Source organism: Nothobranchius furzeri, chromosome 16 (assembly GCF_043380555.1).
Source record: "Nothobranchius furzeri strain GRZ-AD chromosome 16, NfurGRZ-RIMD1, whole genome shotgun sequence".
Taxonomy (NCBI): Eukaryota; Metazoa; Chordata; class Actinopteri; order Cyprinodontiformes; family Nothobranchiidae; genus Nothobranchius; species Nothobranchius furzeri.
This window is the reverse complement of record NC_091756.1, coordinates 60,515,530-60,533,622: the sequence shown is the minus strand read 5'-3', so window position 1 is coordinate 60,533,622 and position 18,093 is coordinate 60,515,530. Positions and strand designations below refer to the sequence as shown.

General features: G+C 42.8%; 2 protein-coding genes across 4 annotated transcripts in view; both read right to left on the bottom strand.

Annotated features, from left to right (window-relative positions):
* The window catches only part of ryk (receptor like tyrosine kinase), a 74,193-nt gene extending 56,357 nt beyond the window's left edge, over positions 1-17,836 (bottom strand). For all 3 annotated transcript variants that reach the window (XM_054749661.2, XM_070545887.1, XM_054749662.2), the window contains exon 1: positions 17,421-17,836. In XM_054749661.2, the coding sequence (XP_054605636.1) occupies positions 17,421-17,625 (205 nt within the window). In that variant the 5' untranslated portion in view covers positions 17,626-17,836. The remainder of the gene's footprint in view (positions 1-17,420) is intronic.
* LOC139063505 (S-antigen protein-like) lies at positions 1,001-3,553 on the bottom strand. Its single transcript, XM_070545467.1, has 3 exons — positions 3,544-3,553; positions 1,814-2,331; positions 1,001-1,765 (listed from the first exon to the last, which is right to left on the bottom strand). The coding sequence occupies exons 1-3, from the start codon at positions 3,551-3,553 to the stop codon at positions 1,133-1,135; spliced, it is 1,161 nt and encodes a 386-aa protein (XP_070401568.1). The 3' UTR covers positions 1,001-1,132.
* Positions 17,837-18,093: the final 257 nt, after the last annotated feature.

Here is an 18,093-nt window from a genome sequence, read left to right as displayed (position 1 = left end):
ATATATAAATACTACATGCTGATAGGTTATTGCTTCATACAGGTACACACGTGTAGTGGGATCACTCTACCTACATTTAATTTTTTAAGAACTTTGTTTTGTTTTCTTGGTTTTTAATTTCCTGTTTTCCTGTCCTGTCTGTCTCTGACCTTCCTGTCCTGTCTGTCTCTGATCTTCCTGTCCTGTCTGTCTCTGACCTTCCTGTCCTGTCTGTCTCTGACCTTCCTGTCCTGTCTGTCTCTGATCTTCCTGTCCTGTCTGTCTCTGACCTTCCTGTCCTGTCTGTCTCTGACCTTCCTGTCCTGTCTGTCTCTGATCTTCCTGTCCCGTCTGTCTCTGATCTTCCTGTCCCGTCTGTCTCTGGTCTTCCTGTCCCGTCTGTCTCTGGTCTTCCTGTCCCGTCTGTCTCTGGTCTTCCTGTCCCGTCTGTCTCTGGTCTTCCTGTCCCGTCTGTCTCTGACCTTCCTGTCCTGTCTGTCTCTGATCTTCCTGTCCTGTCTGTCTCTGACCTTCCTGTCCTGTCTGTCTCTGATCTTCCTGTCCTGTCTGTCTCTGACCTTCCTGTCCTGTCTGTCTCTGATCTTCCTGTCCTGTCTGTCTCTGACCTTCCTGTCCTGTCTGTCTCTGATCTTCCTGTCCTGTCTGTCTCTGACCTTCCTGTCCTGTCTGTCTCTGACCTTCCTGTCCTGTCTGTCTCTGATCTTTCTGTCCTGTCTGTCTCTGACCTTCCTGTCCTGTCTGTCTCTGACCTTCCTGTCCTGTCTGTCTCTGGTCTTCCTGTCCCGTCTGTCTCTGGTCTTCCTGTCCCGTCTGTCTCTGACCTTCCTGTCCTGTCTGTCTCTGATCTTCCTGTCCTGTCTGTCTCTGACCTTCCTGTCCTGTCTGTCTCTGATCTTCCTGTCCTGTCTGTCTCTGACCTTCCTGTCCCGTCTGTCTCTGACCTTCCTGTCCTGTCTGTCTCAGATCTTCCTGTCCTGTCTGTCTCTGATCTTCCTGTCCTGTCTGTCTCTGATCTTCCTGTCCTGTCTGTCTCTGACCTTCCTGTCCTGTCTGTCTCTGATCTTCCTGTCCCGTCTGTCTCTAACCTTCCTGTCCTGTCTGTCTCTGATCTTCCTGTCCTGTCTGTCTGTCTCTAACCTTCCTGTCCTGTCTGTCTCTGATCTTCCTGTCCTGTCTGTCTCTGACCTTCCTGTCCTGTCTGTCTCTGATCTTCCTGTCCTGTCTGTCTCTGACCTTCCTGTCCTGTCTGTCTCTGATCTTTCTGTCCTGTCTGTCTCTGATCTTCCTGTCCTGTCTGTCTCTGATCTTCCTGTCCTGTCTGTCTCTGATCTTCCTGTCTGTCTCTGACCTTCCTGTCCTGTCTGTCTCTGATCTTCCTGTCCTGTCTGTCTCTGATCTTCCTGTCCTGTCTGTCTCTGATCTTCCTGTCTGTCTCTGACCTTCCTGTCCCGTCCGTCTCTGATCTTCCTGTCCCGTCCGTCTCTGATCTTCCTGTCCCGTCCGTCTCTGACCTTCCTGTCCCGTCCGTCTCTGACCTTCCTGTCCCGTCCGTCTCTGACCTTCCTGTCCCGTCCGTCTCTGATCTTCCTGTCCCGTCCGTCTCTGATCTTCCTGTCTGTCTCTGATCTTCCTGTCTGTCTCTGATCTTCCTGTCCCATCTGTCTCTGATCTTCCTGTCCCGTCTGTCTCTGACCTTCCTGTCCCGTCTGTCTCTGACCTTCCTGTCCCGTCTGTCTCTGACCTTCCTGTCCCGTCTGTCTCTGACCTTCCTGTCCCGTCTGTCTCTGATCTTCCTGTCCTGTCTGTCTCTGACCTTCCTGTCCTGTCTGTCTCTGACCTTCCTGTCCTGTCTGTCTCTGACCTTCCTGTCCTGTCTGTCTCTGACCTTCCTGTCCTGTCTGTCTCTGATCTTCCTGTCCTGTCTGTCTCTGACCTTCCTGTCCCGTCTGTCTCTGACCTTCCTGTCCTGTCTGTCTCTGACCTTCCTGTCCTCTCTGTCTCTGACCTTCCTGTCCCATCCGTCTCTGACCTTCCTGTCCCGTCTGTCTCTGACCTTCCTGTCCTGTCTGTCTCTGATCTTCCTGTCCCGTCTGTCTCTGACCTTCCTGTCCTGTCTGTCTCTGATCTTTCTGTCCTGTCTGTCTCTGACCTTCCTGTCCTGTCTGTCTCTGATCTTCCTGTCCTGTCTGTCTCTGATCTTCCTGTCCTGTCTGTCTCTGATCTTCCTGTCTGTCTCTGACCTTCCTGTCCTGTCTGTCTCTGATCTTCCTGCATCTCCCAGTCCTCCAGAAAAACTCCTGCCTGCTTCCTTCTTTTTCACCTCACAGGTAACTTTTTAACTAGCAGATCTAATCGATATGTTGACCGCAAAAAAAGCAGAGTATGCGCTGTGCTGCGCCAGTGACGAGCGCTGCAGCGCGAGCGCGTCCACACGTCATGCTCAAATACAGACAGAACTTACCAGAGAGAAAATGAACCGACACGAATGACTGTGTGTTAATTATATATTTTTTGGTGACGCCACTTAGAAACTTAGAAAATGTGACTGTGGCCGTGTGCAGAACGCAGCTGGAGTTCATGAATAATCAGCGGTCTGTCTGCCGCTCTCTACATTCCTGCTCAAAAGAATCCCCGCTAGTCCACATAATAAAGGTAGAAACTGGATCTTTTTTGTGCTCCTTCTGGGTGTGTAAGGGCATCAGGGGAGCCTGACAACCTTTAAGGAGAACCAAGTTGCTCTCCTGTAATTTGAACCCAGTTTCAGAGTCCGGATCGGGAAGTAAAGCCCGAGTCCCGATCAGTCTGAAACCACGTGATCGGGGCCGATTTCCGATCATGTGATCGGATCGGGACATCCCTACAAACAACAGTAGTTTTCAACAGAGAATCGATAAAAAACAAGTCTGGTAATGCAACGCTGCAATAATAGCTTACTGCCTATGTGTATTTACATGCACCTTTGTTATTATTTTTCTTCTAATTATTTTATTAAGTGTTTGTGCTGTTGTAACATGTGAATTTATCCACTGTGGGATCAACAAAGTCTTTTATATTCTATTTCCTCTGTAGCAATGCTAACTAGTTAGGAAAGGGAATGCCTGGCACTGTTCTCTCCTTTTAACAATGCACAATCATTTACAACAGCCTGGTTTAAAAATGACTTACAAATGTATTTTATGTGACAATTCCAATAAATTGTTTCAGGGAACTCTACGGACACATTGATGATTTTATTACACTGAGCAGCTTTTCTGTAGATTAAAAAGAGGTGGAGTTCCAACATCTGGTAGCCAAAAGTGTACTTTACATATCATTAATTAGAGATGCAACACTAATTCACTACTGATTGTAGTGGCCATTTTTCACCAAGGTCAAAGTTATCTGTGACCAGCCAGTCTGAAATCAAAAATCTAATGTTTCTTTCGACATGAGTGCTCTACTTCTGAGCAAACTTTACTGTTAAAGAAAACTCAAATGACTGATTACTCTCTAATTATTTCAAAATTTCACATTGTGATTTATTAAAGTTTTAGAAACACTTACTGGTTTCCATGTCTTCTAATATAAAAAAACAACTAATTTCCTGATAGATCCAGTCAATGTACAGCATATTTTAAATACCCAATGCATTTCAAAATTCCTGAAGTGTCACAACACTACCCATCCTACCAAGTTGTAAAAAACAAAACTTTCAACTCTAAAATTTCATTACCGAGTTAGAGCTGAGCAGCTGCAACAGGAATTTTGGTCCTGGTGGTCATGGTGGTCTTCAGTCAAAGATGATTGAAAAATGGAGGCCTGGGATGTATCCTAGAGGTGGACAGCTCCAAAGCCATTAGTCATATGGAAAAGCGATCAGGGATGCTGCAAAGACTAGCGGACTGTGTGTACAAAAAAAGCCTGTTTGAGTTCAGGCATGACATCTTCCTAGCTCAAGAGAATCGGGCTGTTTTGTAAAATTATCAAGCTTCCCTGCTTTAAAACCACACAAAATCCACTGAGTGCTATCTCTCTTTCCTGTTTCGGAAGTACACTTTTATACTGGACTAAAACATCTTGGTTGATTCGGAATCTTTAAAAAGACAGAAACAAATGCTTTGCAAACCATCTGACAGTAGTTAGAGTATCTGAGAGAAGTTTGATTTCTGCAAATCCTCAATCTCAAAGGTCAACTTTACTTGTATTTTTAATACATTTGCAGTGGTCTCTAGTAGGAATGAATGCCTTGTACGTCGTTCTCTGGGGGGGGGGGGGGAGCTCAAATGCTCCAGTTTAAGAATGTAGAAGTGAGCTGGTGGAGAAATTAGCTTAGCACAGCAGAATTTGGAGTCTTATTTCCTGGTATTTGGACATCTTACCTTAGATTGGAAAACAGCAACGTGACTCTACCACGGACTCAAATTTTTTTTGCAATGTTGATGTTTTATCTGCACTAGGACTGGGCAAAATCAATATCACGATATATAGAGAATTTCACCTCGATAACGATAAATGGACGATAACTACAGGTATGCCCAGAAACAAAAGTTGTCCACTAGATGGGGCTGTCACGTGTATTCCGTTGAGTCACATTTTTACGCGACTCAAGGTAATACAGCTTCTTAAAGGGACATGATTGTTGCCAAACTACACACATCTTTTCATTCATGGGAAAAATAATCTCGATAAGAATCAGAAATTTTGATAAAGATAAACGTTCGATTTATTGCCCAGCCCTAATCTCCACAAATACCACAAGTCTGAAGGAGTTCTGCAGTGGTATGGAGTTGCTAATGCTAACAGTTAGCTTCTACTAGCTGAGACGTTCTCTGCTGTTTCCTGGACACTAAAACAACAACAGCCTCTACTGGTCTATGACACTTTGAACAAGCGTGCAAAAAATAACAGCACCAGCACCCTGACACTCTGCCAACAAGAGACTGCAGCCATCTTTAATTCACTTATTTCTAATCATTATAATACAGTAGGGCTGCAACGACTCGTCAACGTTGTCGACAAATATCAACAATAGCAATAGTCGACAATGAATTTCACTGTTGACGTTGTCGCCAGACGTGTTTTTTCTGACCGAGTGAGGAATCTCATTTCATTACAATCTCTACCGAGAGTCGCACATGCGCAATGGCTTCTCTGCTGAGCGTCAACTAACAGATATGGTGGCGACCAACACAGCAGCAACGCGTACCAAAACATCTAAAGTTTGGGAGCCTTCTAGCCTGGATTCGGCGAATAAAAAGTTTACCTGCATTATTTGCAAAGCAGTCCTCGCGTATCAAGGCAGCACCTCAAAGATGCATGAACACTTAACGAGAAAGCACGTCGGACAGTTGAATGAAACAGAGTCGGACTCACCTCGGTAAGATTTAAATAACACAAAAGCCAATACGTTTTGTTTTGGATGTACATCTTTTTAAACATATTTTCGCTTTTTAAAACGAGAGATTTAATGTTATGCCCGACTGTGCCTGACAAAAGAATTTAAATTTTATTTATTCACTTATGTCTATACTGACTGAGCACTGTGCCTGATTGGTGTTAGACAGGGCATTTTTATTTACTTTTGGTATGAATTGGCCTATCAGCAGCAAAGTGCAATAAAATATGCATTTTCCATTGAAGTACCCATCTTTCTTGTGTTTATTATCATTTCTCACACAATTAAAGCAATCTCGTGCTAAATTTAAGATAAATTGAATAATTATCCGATTAGTGGACTAATCGTTTCAATAGTCGGTGACTAGACGACTATTAAAATAGTCGTTAGTTGCAGCCTTATAATCCAGTAATCCAAAAATGTAATTATGGCATCAAGCTTGTTGATCCACTACCAGACATCTTAGGTCTGTTTTGTGTTGAAAACAGACGAGGATCAAACTCACAGTGTGTGCTAAATGTGTTACTTCTGCACCACACAACAAAACAACAAATGTGTTCAACAATCTCAGTGATTAATTGGGTTCAATAATAATGGACCAGAATGTGATGATTCCTCTTACCCCCAAATTCCACTACCTCCGCTCCGACACGAACGCCGGAGCAAAATCGGTCCCGTTGTAGTCAATCAGGGCAATTCCACTACTGCGGCCGTGCTCCGGCAGTGCGGCGCCGAGCGCCGCCCTCTGTTCCTGCGTCCGGCAAAAATAGAATCGATCCTATTTTTGCCGGACGCCGGAGCACCTCCGCAGTAAATGGACAGAAATCACAACGGCCCAACAGGAAAAGGAGCAAGCACAACTTCCGTTTTTCACAATAAATCGATAAACAAAAGGCGTTTTTTGTTTCATATGCACAGGTTTAACAACTTTTAACAACTATCAATGGCGGCTGAACTTTAAATGCACAAAAGTAAGCCATAAATACAGTTTCCACTATCAAAGTAGTCACACTTTGTTGATCCAAACACTGCTGATCTCTACACAAATGATGGGCAGATTAAACCGTTCATGTCGATGCTTCTCCCACACAACGGGTGTTTGGATCTAACTTCCGCGTTTATTGCTCGGACTGTATCGCAAGATCTCGAAAATCCCGCGCATGCCTGTTTGCGCACCTCAGGTCTCCGCACCGGAGCGGAGCCGTTGTAGAGCGGGTACCAGTAAAAATTGAGTTCGGAAGCGAGCGGCTGCGGAAGGCGGGGGCGGACCGGAGCGGAGCGGAGGTAGTGGAATTTGGAGGTTATAATTGAGCAGTTACATTACCTCTACAAATAAACAACCTAAGTTTTTAGGTTTTCATTTGGTTGCATACTATTTCTGAACACTGTTTCCTAATGATTGTGCAGACTATGTAGTTTATAAGAGAAACTCGCTGTAAAGACTCCACAACAGGCTCTTCAGATCAGAAGACAATGTCTTCACTTGCTTTTGTTGGGCCAGGTGAGTTTGTGTTCATGTGTAGCTTCAGGGCTACACATGAGAATAGGACATTTCCTACAGCTTGACAGGATTTTAAGAAAACAGCTAGAAAGTCTCTGGTTTGGCGCAACACTAACAACATCATGATGCAGAACAAGAGGAACCAAACTAGATCGAACACCAGACCAGTTAAAGAGAAAGATGAGAGATGAAATGTTTTTCTGACAGCAAAGTAAGACATTTTTTAGTTTTTGGTTTTAAACATGGAGCAGTCTACTTATGAATGTGTTTTTAGGTCTTAATTCTTGAAGACACATTTAGGTTTACAAGAAAGAACATTTTCTAATTGTCAAGTTTACAAATGAGGAAAAACTTTAAGAAGTATCAAAGCAAGTACTGAAGTAAACAACCTCAGATAAACACAGCCACGTGACACAGAACACACTCCCGTTATTTGATAGGGAAAGATTAGTTTTGCTGACATTACTGCTTAAAATTATAACTGCCTTTTTTAAGTAAAACACCTGTTGCTTCTGTAACGGAATGAAATGACTGTTTCCACCTAAAAGACATTTTCCCCCTCTCCTTAACACAACTAATCTGCATGAGATATGGCCTCAAGTTCGCATGCATTTGCTCGAAAGTGTTTTCCTTTCCAGCCCAAGAGAAGAATGAAGACAAAGGACTCTTCCTTTTTAATAAATCAAAGAACTAGGGCTGAAACGATTCCTCGAGTACCTCGAATAATTCGAGTACAAAAAAATCCTCGAGTCAAATTCTCTGCCCCGAAGCTTCGTTTAATTCATGTTTAATTAATTCATGGCTTTGCAATCACCCGGGGTCATGTTTCACCCGGACCGAAATAAGTGATGCACATACACACTGCACTGAATGCACACGCGAGTAGCGAACGCAACCTAACTTTCTCTTAAGCCATTCAATTCAATTAAATTCAATTCAAAAATACTTTATTAATCCCAGAGGGAAACTGATTGCTGTAGTAGCTCAGAATAATAATAATAATAATAATAATAATCAAGTCATCAAAGAGTTGTTGTATATTACGATGGCTGTTGGCAGGAAGGTTCTCCAGTAGCGGTCAGTGTTGCAGCCAAACTGAAGAAGCCTCTGACTGAAGACACTCTTCCGTTGTCGGACAGTCTTGTGAAGAGAATGCTCAGGGTTGTCCATCATTTTCTTGATTCTCTGGAGAATCCTTCTTTGCATGATCTCCTCCAGCGGTTCCACAGTCGTCCCCAGAACAGAACCAGCCTTTGTTATTAGGCTGTTGAGCCTTTTCAGGTCCCTGCTTCTGATGCTGCTACCCCAACAGACGATGGCTGAAGAGATTACACTCTCAACAACAGACTTGTAGAAGATCTGCAGCATCTTGCTACAGACATTGAAGGACCTAAGCGTCCTTAAGAAGTGCAGTCTGCTGTGTCCCTTCTTGTAAACGGCTTCGCTGTTCTTTCTCCAGTCCAGTCTGTTGTCCAGGTGAACTCCAAGGTATTTGTATTCCTCAACCGCCTCCACTTCTTCTCCCATGATGGAAACAGTGTTTGACTCCACCCTGTTTCTTCTGAAGTCTAAAATCATCTCCTTTGTTTTGTTCACGTTCAAGGTCAGATGATTGTTTCCACACCATGCCACAAAGCGCTCCACCAGCTCTCTGTACTCAGCTTCCTGTCCATCTCTGATACACCCGACAACTGCAGAGTCATCTGAGTGTTTCTGTAGATGACAGGTCTCTGATCTGTACTGGAAGTCTGAGGTGTACAGGGTGAAAAGGAATGGTGAGAGTACAGTCCCCTGTGGTGCTCCAATGTTACTGATCGCCTGGTTTGATGTGCAGTTCTTCAGCCTTCATGGCGGACAACGTGGACCCCGGTGGAGTGCGAAAAAGACACAAAATGTCAAAGATGTGGGACCATTTTTCACGTTGTAAGGCGGAAAACGTAGTCCAGTATAAATACTGTAAAATGGATTTAGCCGACCACAACACCACATCCTCCATGCTGCAGCACCTGACCAGGAAACATCCACATGTAAATGTCACTTCCGCAAGCGGACTCGGAGCCTCCACAAGATAATGCATTTTAGCCTGTATTTCTATATATTCTGCAGACACTGTGCAACTTTTTCATTTGTAGCGCTCAGTTTCAGCTCACACCGTACGTCTGGTAGCAACACGTCGGACTTAAAATGTGCTAAAAATAGCAGTTTTTACAACACGTCTGACTTTTTACTGTGTTGTTATTGATGTCCGTTGTCCCTCGGGATTGCTGCAGGAGGACACGGGTGTTTATGAGTGGCGGAGGAAAACAAAAGAAAGTAAATAAATGTTTTGTGATCAGTGTAATTTGACATAACCACGGCAAACATGCTTTCGACAATCCTTGTTAGTGCGAGACACAAAAAGTGTAGAAATTAAAACGAACGTGTGTTAATAGGGAAACAGCTGGCGAGCCATGTTTGCGTATGCGCCGTGAGCGGTTCTGGTGCTGTTTGGGCCGCAGCCGCTCGCATTTGTTTACTGTGAAGTAAAGTTGAAGTGCTGAAGTTTTGAAAACTAATTTTGAATAAAACTTGAAGAATAACTGGCAATTGCTTTCTCATTTCAAGAGGTCTTTCATATTTTATAACATGCTATTTGATATAATGGTTTAAAAACGCAAAAGAGTAATTTATTTGCGTACTCGATTAATCGATAAAAGATTTGATAGAGTACTCGATTACAAAAATATTCGATAGCTGCAGCCCTACAAAGAACTCTTATTTTTAATAAGCTAATCATACAAAGTGTTAGTCAATAATAAGATGTGACCAATCTGTGAAATGAAAATATTAATTACTTTATTATAATCCTATAGAATATAATAAGTAATATGACTTTAAATGTTTCCACTAGGACTGATCTCACGTAGCGTTAAAACATGACACATTGCTTTTACTGATCCAATCAGAATCTGCCAGATCTGACGGAGGCGTGGTTTTGGTGGTGCTTGGTAAATCTGTCATCTTTTCATTCGACCATAAACCAAAACATCCGAAGTATAAAACTATGCCCACATCATCTTTAACGCCAGTTCAAAGCGTTCTAGAGAGGTTGACGGAGTGGCCAATCCGTAACTCTTCTCTTCAGCCAAAAGAACCAACGACAAGCTGGATAAACCTGTTGCCGTTCCACCTGCTGCAACGGTTCCTTTCAGAATTACAGCTAAACCATCACGACCCCGTTTTGGGTCTTGTTAGATGCCGATAAATTGTCGTGACCCGGAAGTATCTCAAAGACTGGACTGGTCGGCTGCCGCGGCTGTTTTACAAGCTTCGGCTCCAGGAAGGTCCAAGCTGGACCTCTACACCTCCTGATCTAGACGGGGACTTCCGCTAAGGGTGCGTAGACCGGCAGAATGGCGTCTTATGTGTTTATGAATCTCCGAATCAAAGCTTAGCACAAAGACATCACCTTCACTCCCACCAGAAATAATTGTTTCTTCAGATTTGCTGGTTCTGAACATTCCATGCTACACCATTCTCCGTCTAACTTCACCTTAGTTACACCATACATTTAGTGTTAAAGTTAGTCTAGTTTTAATTTGTTTGGTAATAAATCTTTAAACTTTTAAAACTTGACTCTCTCTTCTGTTGTCTCTGAGTTAATACAAGGTTGTTACAAAATCCCTGCAATAAAAAGTCCCAATCTTCTGGTTAAAAGTACCCACAGATCCATAAGGTCGATTCCATATTTCCTTTGGAATCTCATGTCTCATGGTTCATGAAATAACATGTAAATTAACCCTTTACACTTCATTAAATGCAAGTGTTATCCTGTGCCAGCTTTCCCATCTCAACAGGGAGGATAACGACCTTCCTCAGACCATGCTGTTCTGTGTTATCGGTTTATACTCCCATGGGAAATAGAATGTTGACTGAATGCACCTGGTTTTGTATGGGGGGCTGTGACATTGTTTTTACTCCCTACGTTAAACAGCTTTTCACCTGATCTCTACGTAGCAGTTTAGAAATGTGATGTGATGTGCTTTGTGTATGTGTGCTTTGTAAATAAAACCCCTCAGAGGACGACTGTTCGCGGAGACTGTGTGAACCAGGCTTACGGGTATGATCATTGCTTCACCTTTCTCCCTTTGCAAAGTAAACTGAACAATAATATTGCTCTAATCCTCTCTGTCTCTGACTTCTCTTACGGTGACCTGGTTTTAATAAAAAATAACCCAACATTATTTATGTAGCCTAAACAACCCTGAACCGCAGAAGCAGTGTGTGAAACACTTGTACAAGCTGTTGACTCATGGGGTTTAATGACAACCTTCATCAGCAGTAATTTGGCATGCTGGTCTTCTGTGTGGTCTCAGACTGAACCTCAGTGGTTTGTTCATTTATTAATGAACATAAATTTCAGTTGTTTCAGGGTGCTGAAAAGATTTTTTCTGCTTTAACATGAGATCATCGTCTTGTGTAATGATGCAGTTTGGGACGATATATTGAGTTCATGAATGCCTCCCTGACAGCTAAGTGCCCAAACTATCAGCCCTCTACCACCATACTGGAAGCTGGTGTTCAAACAAAACATCATGCCCATCCAGATGTGCTGCCTTGAGGTATTGTATGTGTGCAGAAAGAAATTATGTTTTCATTCATCTTCTGAACAGCCTAATCCTGAGTAGGGTGACGTGGAGCTGGCGTCTCCAGTGATATCCAGGTGAAGGACACCCTGGACAAGCTGCCAGTCCATCCCAAAGACAGCAAGACAAACGAGACATAAAGTCAGTCCCACATTCGTTGACACCATTGAACAAATTTGAGTCATCATATAGCCTGACATACCACCAAACACCACACAGAAAGGCCACCGCTGGTTTTGAACCAGCAACCTTGATGCTGCAACCAATTTTTCCACTATGCACTTGTTAGTAAAATCAAGTCAGCTGGTTGATGGCATAAACAGAAGATTGAAGATCACAAAAAAAATAGTAGGGTTGGGCATCGATTGGAACCGGGGCTAACTGTCAGATTTTCCCGGAATCGTTCAAAGTTTTAAGTTTAGATTCCTAGTTTCGATGCCCAGTCCGCCAACCGAAAGAAGATTCCACAGTCGATGTCCGTGAAACAAATGTGATCCGCAAATTCTGATTAAGGCCTCTCAGAGCCGGTCAAACCAGCTGTCCTTTGCTGCTACTGTGGAGCCAAGAGATACCCTGAACGCAGCATTGCGTTGCCCCCTCCCTTCCGTTCCCTCACACTGTAGGTTTGCAGCGGCAAAAATGTAAACAAACATATCTGTCGAACTAGGACTCAGTGAGTGTTGAAACGTTTGTATCTTACTACAAAAACACAGCGCAGAGGAAGTTCGTAAAAATGCATCAAGACAGTAGATTTAATGAGTTTTAAAGAAGAAACTGGGAGGAGTGAGGTGAGTTAGTATGGCTCCCTGCAGGGATAAAAACATGGAGCATCAATCAAACGAAACACCCATCTGTAACCCATAAAATCATAACCAGCATCATGCTAGATCAGCAGCTTGTGATGACACTTGGTTCTGTTCGCTAGGAGCTGCTACAGATATATTTTTTTACTGTTTGGGCATCGGAACGAGCCCCCATGCCGAGAGAACAAACATCTCAGCGCTGAAGCCGATCTTCAGCCGCATACGTCACACGTCACATGATCAGGAAGCAGAACATCCATGTATTAGGAGATCGTTTTGGGCCGTTCCTGTAAAAAAAAGTGAGACGCGAACCAGAAAAGGGTCTGCTGATCACAATTCGACAACAGATTATGAAAGAACGGATAACGCTTGAAACACGCGGCTTCTTCCTGATGTAAGAGGTGAGTCTCTGCTTTGTTTTGGTTGTTTTGGTGTCGACATCATCCTAGCGCGCAACGTTCTGTCACTCTTTTAAAAAACTGTAAAAATGGTGAGAAACGCTGGCAGTGAAGGCCTTTAGCGATCAGGAAGCGGCTGGCAGCGAATGAGTTACCCCAAGATTCCACTACCTCCGCTCCGCTCCGCCCCCGCTCGCTTCCGAACTCATATTATACTGTACCCGCTCTACAACGGCTCCGCTCCAGTGCGGAGACCTGAGGTGCGCAAACAAGCATGCGCAGGATTTTCGAGATCTTGCGATACAGTCCGAGCAATAAACGCGGAAGTTAGATCCAAACACCCGTTGTGTGGGAGAAGCATCGGCATGAACTGTTTAATCTGCCATCATTTGTGTTGAGAGATCAGCAGTGTTTGGATCAACAGTGTGACTACTTTGATAGTGGAAACTGTATTTATGGCTTATTTTGGGGCATTTAAAGTTCAGCCGCCATTGATAGTTGTTAAAAGTTGTTAAACCTGTGCATATGAAACAAAAAACGCTTTTTGTTTATCGATTTATTGTGAAATAACGGAAGTTGTGCTTGCTCCCTTTCCTTTTGGGCGGTTGTGATTTCTGTCCATTTACTGCGGAGGTGCTCCGGCGTCCGGCAAAAATAGAATAGTAATGTTTAACAGTGTGAAGAAGGTCATTTGCACTTGTACACACCATGCAGAGGGGACTGAAGAGGGTAAAGGTAACTTGCTCTCACATGTCTTTGCGTTCTTTCTACCATGCTGCTCTGTTTACAACTCGCTCGCAGCGACCAACGACATAACGCTCTTGCGCATGCGCAGCTGTCTTGGCAAGTTCTCGTTGTGAAGGACGGGTACCGAAACGAGGCACCGAAACGAGGCACCGTTTGAAATGACGTGAATCGGTGCTCGGTCGGCACTATGGAATTCGGTCGGTACCTTAAAAAGTACCGAATTCGGTACCCATCCCTAAGCAACCATTAGGTGCATATTCTCTGTCAGATATTAACTCACTCACTGCCAATGACGATTAAAGTCATCATTAGCATTTTTTTACTGTGTGGGCGACGGAACGAGCCTCCGCACCGTGCGAAAAAACATCTCAGCTCTAAAGCCGATCTTCATCCACATGGGATGATGACAGTGAGTACGTTTTCCCATCTCTGGAGGTTAAAGCAGCTAGTGAGGGTTGGCAGGAAGAGAGTGGATCACTAACAGAGCCAACAAAGCTTTGATATCACAATGAGAGTTAACGTGATGAGCGGAACCAGGACCCAAATTGCTGGTGGGCCAATCGGAGGTCGGTGTTTTTAGTCATCTCTTTGTTTTTTTCAAACCTGTGTTCAGTCATGACACTCTGCTGATCACCTGCTGATGAGGATTTCTCCTGTCAGTGGACCAGGTGAGCTGCTGAACAAGCGTCAGTTCCTACAAACACGTTCTATGCCAAGACTAGTGACCTGTTATTTATAATTTTATAATTTATATTAAGTGAATGCACTAAACCCACAAATGATAGAAGATAAGATTAAATATTATTAATCATATTACTTTCAAATGTAAATGAGTATAACAGATAAATAATCTGAATGAAAACATTATATTAATAATTTTTATTTTAATATTGATTATATTTCATTTCTAAGGTTTGGATGTCTGTGAACATTACAGAATACTCAGAATGGTGTAAAGAACATGATATTATTAATAACAGGTCATGATCTAAAGCTGGTCTGAGGTCTAAAGCCCTGCAGATATATTTAGTTTCTATAAACACCAACAACAAATAAATAACAGCAGCTGGATTCTACTTTGTTCCTTAAATTGAGTTACGTAGTTTTGCAAGTTCTGCAGCTCACACGTTCAACATGGAGCTCTGCCAGCTGATTGGTTCTTTTGGTATCTAGTGCGGTTCTGGAACTGAGCAGCATGGATGCATCTGCAGATTTCACTGTAGTCTGCGTTCATAATGGATTAAGAAAGGACAGGAAAACATTGTTAACTCAAATATATCATTATAATGAACATGTGTATAGGGTTGTCACGGTAAGCGGTATAGCGGTAAACCTCGGTAAAAAAGTTGACAATAAAAATAACCGTCCAGTTTTTAAAAAACTATATTATCTCGGTGGGTTTACCGTGGCCGCGGTTTCGGCGCGATGACCCTTACCAGCCACCGTCGCTTCAGCTGAAGTTCCCGCGGCGCGCACACGCACTTTTTAATTTGCAACGGCACCAAAACTTTGAAGCTGAAATAATGGCCGAAGGAGGAGACGGCAGCGCCCAGGACATCCAACAGCCCTCAAAGAAGACTAAATCGGAAGTATGGGCATATTTTGGATTTCTGAAAAACGCTGAGGGACAGTTAATAGAAGACTGCTATCCCGTGTGCAGAACGTGCAGGAAACAAGTGTCTGCAAAAGGCAGCAACACTTCGAATCGAATGGCACATCTGCGTGACCATCACCCACGTCTCTACAGCCAGTGCAAGGTAAGTTAACATTAGCATTTTAGCTTAAATGCATGACGTGAGGACTTTTGGCTGAGGGAGAATGCAACGAGTCACTAAATACTGCAGCCGCAGCGTCCTCTGCCAGCATTTAAACCGTGTCACGGACACCCTGTTGCTGGATGAAGCATCTTATTTGTTGATGAAGAGAAATATACAATTAGTTCCTTGTCATTGATTTGTTTACTTATTCAATGCCATTTATACTTGAACATTTGGATTTGATTACATAGTGTAGTAGTTATTTTAGTAATTTGTTTAAAGTGGCTATTTGTTTTAAATACATATTTTTTAAGGTTGACTTGTACAGCGCTCAAGTCAAGTGTGGACTGGAGTTTTAGATTTTCATTTTGATAATGAAGAAAACAAGTATATGAGAAAACAAGTGGTGTTTCTTTGATTTGTTTACATATTGTTTATGTTTTGAATGTTTGGATTTGTATCATTTAAACCTGCAGTGACTACTGTAACATGTTCCAGAAAAATAAGCTATTTGTTCCTTTACTAGTGAAAAGTTGCACTTTTGCTAAGGCTTTGTGTTATTTTAGGTTTAATAAACACTGTTAAACCTTTTCAGAACTATTTCAGTTTGTGTAGAACAGGACTATCAATGCTTTCTGAACATATGCAACACCGTTTAAAAAATACCGCGATAATACCGAAAACCGTGATAATTTTGGTCACAATAACCGTGAGGTTAAATTTTCATACCGTGACAACCCTACATGTGTAGATACTTTATCATACACAGCTACCAGCCTGTAACTCTACTTTTCCCCCCAAAACTGCACCAGACTGATGCGTTTAAATATAAAATGTCTTATAATTTTTTTCCGTTGGGGCATGCCCCCGACACCCCTAGAGTACTTTAATACTTGTCATCTTTTTTACCTCAGAGAAATTTCAACACCCACACTTTTAAACACTGTGTATGTGAACGAGTTATTCCAAATTTTTCAGAAACAAGAATACCGACCTTAAACCCGAATAGTGGCTGCGTGTAAACAATGTGAGCCCCCCCCCCAATAATTTTCTGTCAGATGAAAATTTTTTGCTTCAATCCCTGTCCTAGCGCGCATTGTTCTGTGATTCTTAAAAAAACATAAAAATGATGAGAAACGCAGACAGCGAATGAGAAGAGAGAAAATTAACAGATTTGTTGACGTATTTAATTTCTATTGCACACAGTGAGTGTTCAGCTGTCTTAATCAAAGTGCTGCTAATATATATATATATATATATATATATATATATATATATATATATATATATATATATATATATATATATATATATATATATATATATATATATCAGCCTTAATATTCAGCTTTAGATATCGGCCATCTGCAACAAAATTCTTTCAAAATCGGTATCGGCCATAAAAAAAACCATATCGATTGGCCTCTAATTCATGTATTATTTATCTTTGTTGAACAATTACATTAAATCTTTCCCATTTTAATTCCTGCCGGCAGCTCTTCTGTCTAATGACAACAAAATCTGTGTATCTCCAAACAAAGCCCATTCAAAGAGCTAATTACAACAATTAAGAAAATAATTTATCACATTAATTCCTGAGACCTTCACTTCCTAAGATCTGAACAGTCCATTTTAAATTAACATCACAGGGGAGCATCACAGTCACAGTTGTGGCATTGCCTGAAACACTAGATGTTTAATTTAGCCAACTTGACAATGTTCCAGCCAGGAAAACGGGGTTTGATAAAACACCTGATACAGCCGAACTCTGCTACTACACCTGACCAGAACGTGCAAACAACCCAACAGTGTGTAAAACGTGTGGTTCAGTCCTGCCCTCCTTTTTTACCACTCCTGATCACACATCAAAGCTTGTTGCTGAACACAACTTCTAAAAAGCCTCAAGGCTGTTTTCTTCACTCTTATTTAACTGAGACATTTGCTAATGGACTACATAAAAGTGCTTTCCATAAGCCTAGAATGCCATCTGCAGTTAGAAAATAAAGTCAGTTAACACAAACAAATCTGATTCATCAACAAATCAAACTGGCCAGTGAGACAGAACACATGGAGGATATAATGAATAGTTTAGTTAATAGAGTGCATCTAATGCTGGTGTGTGAGTTTTGAGGTATTGTGATGTTTCACCACAGCAGAGTTTAGCGTCCAGCACTTGTGAATGACATAAACATCAGCTGGAGACGGGCCTTCTTACCTAAAAACTTCTTCACCTCCTCCACACTCATGTATATGTTGATACCGGGGCTGTTGTTTACGGTCGTGGGGTGGCCGGGGTTGGCGAGGCATCCGGCGCCTTCCAGCAGCAGCAGGAAGAAGAAGCCCCCGAGCCTCCACAGCACCGAGTGCGGCCAGCCTCGGGACTCGCACGGGCTGCCGGAGCAGCGAGTCAACCCCAACATAGCCGCGATCGTCGGGCACGCTAAGCTCGCTGTTTACCAGTCGACTATTTCCTTCTCATCCGTCCCTGAAACTAACCCCGGGAGGATACATTACTACTTACAAACGACGCCGCAGCGCTCCTTTGAACCGTAACTCCGTCTGTCACAAGTCTGTCTTTTGGTGTGTTTTTTTCTTGTTAGCTGAAACAGGCTAAATTAGCCTAAGCGGGCTAACTTTAGTTTAGTTGCGCTAACCTTCCGCGGTCAGACTGCAATCCACTGTTAGGATATTCGGGAGATTTACGACGTTTTCCAGACGAGCTGGACGTGGACGCACTGTTGCACATTGATTTGTGCGGGTGAAAACGAAACAAGAAAACGTCTGAAGTGTCTAAAAACGGCAGAATAGCTAAATACATAAAGCTTTATCCTCTTCGGTGTGTCCTCTCGTTGCCTTTCCCCCCCTCACTATCTCAGTTTTCACCCGGG

Bases quoted from the DNA above. Each gene is read 5' to 3' on its own strand.
- LOC139063505 (XM_070545467.1), bottom strand. The intron at 1,766-1,813 runs GTCAGAGACAGA...CGGGACAGGAAG, and splicing joins GAGACAGACAGGACAGGAAG to GTCAGAGACAGACGGGACAG.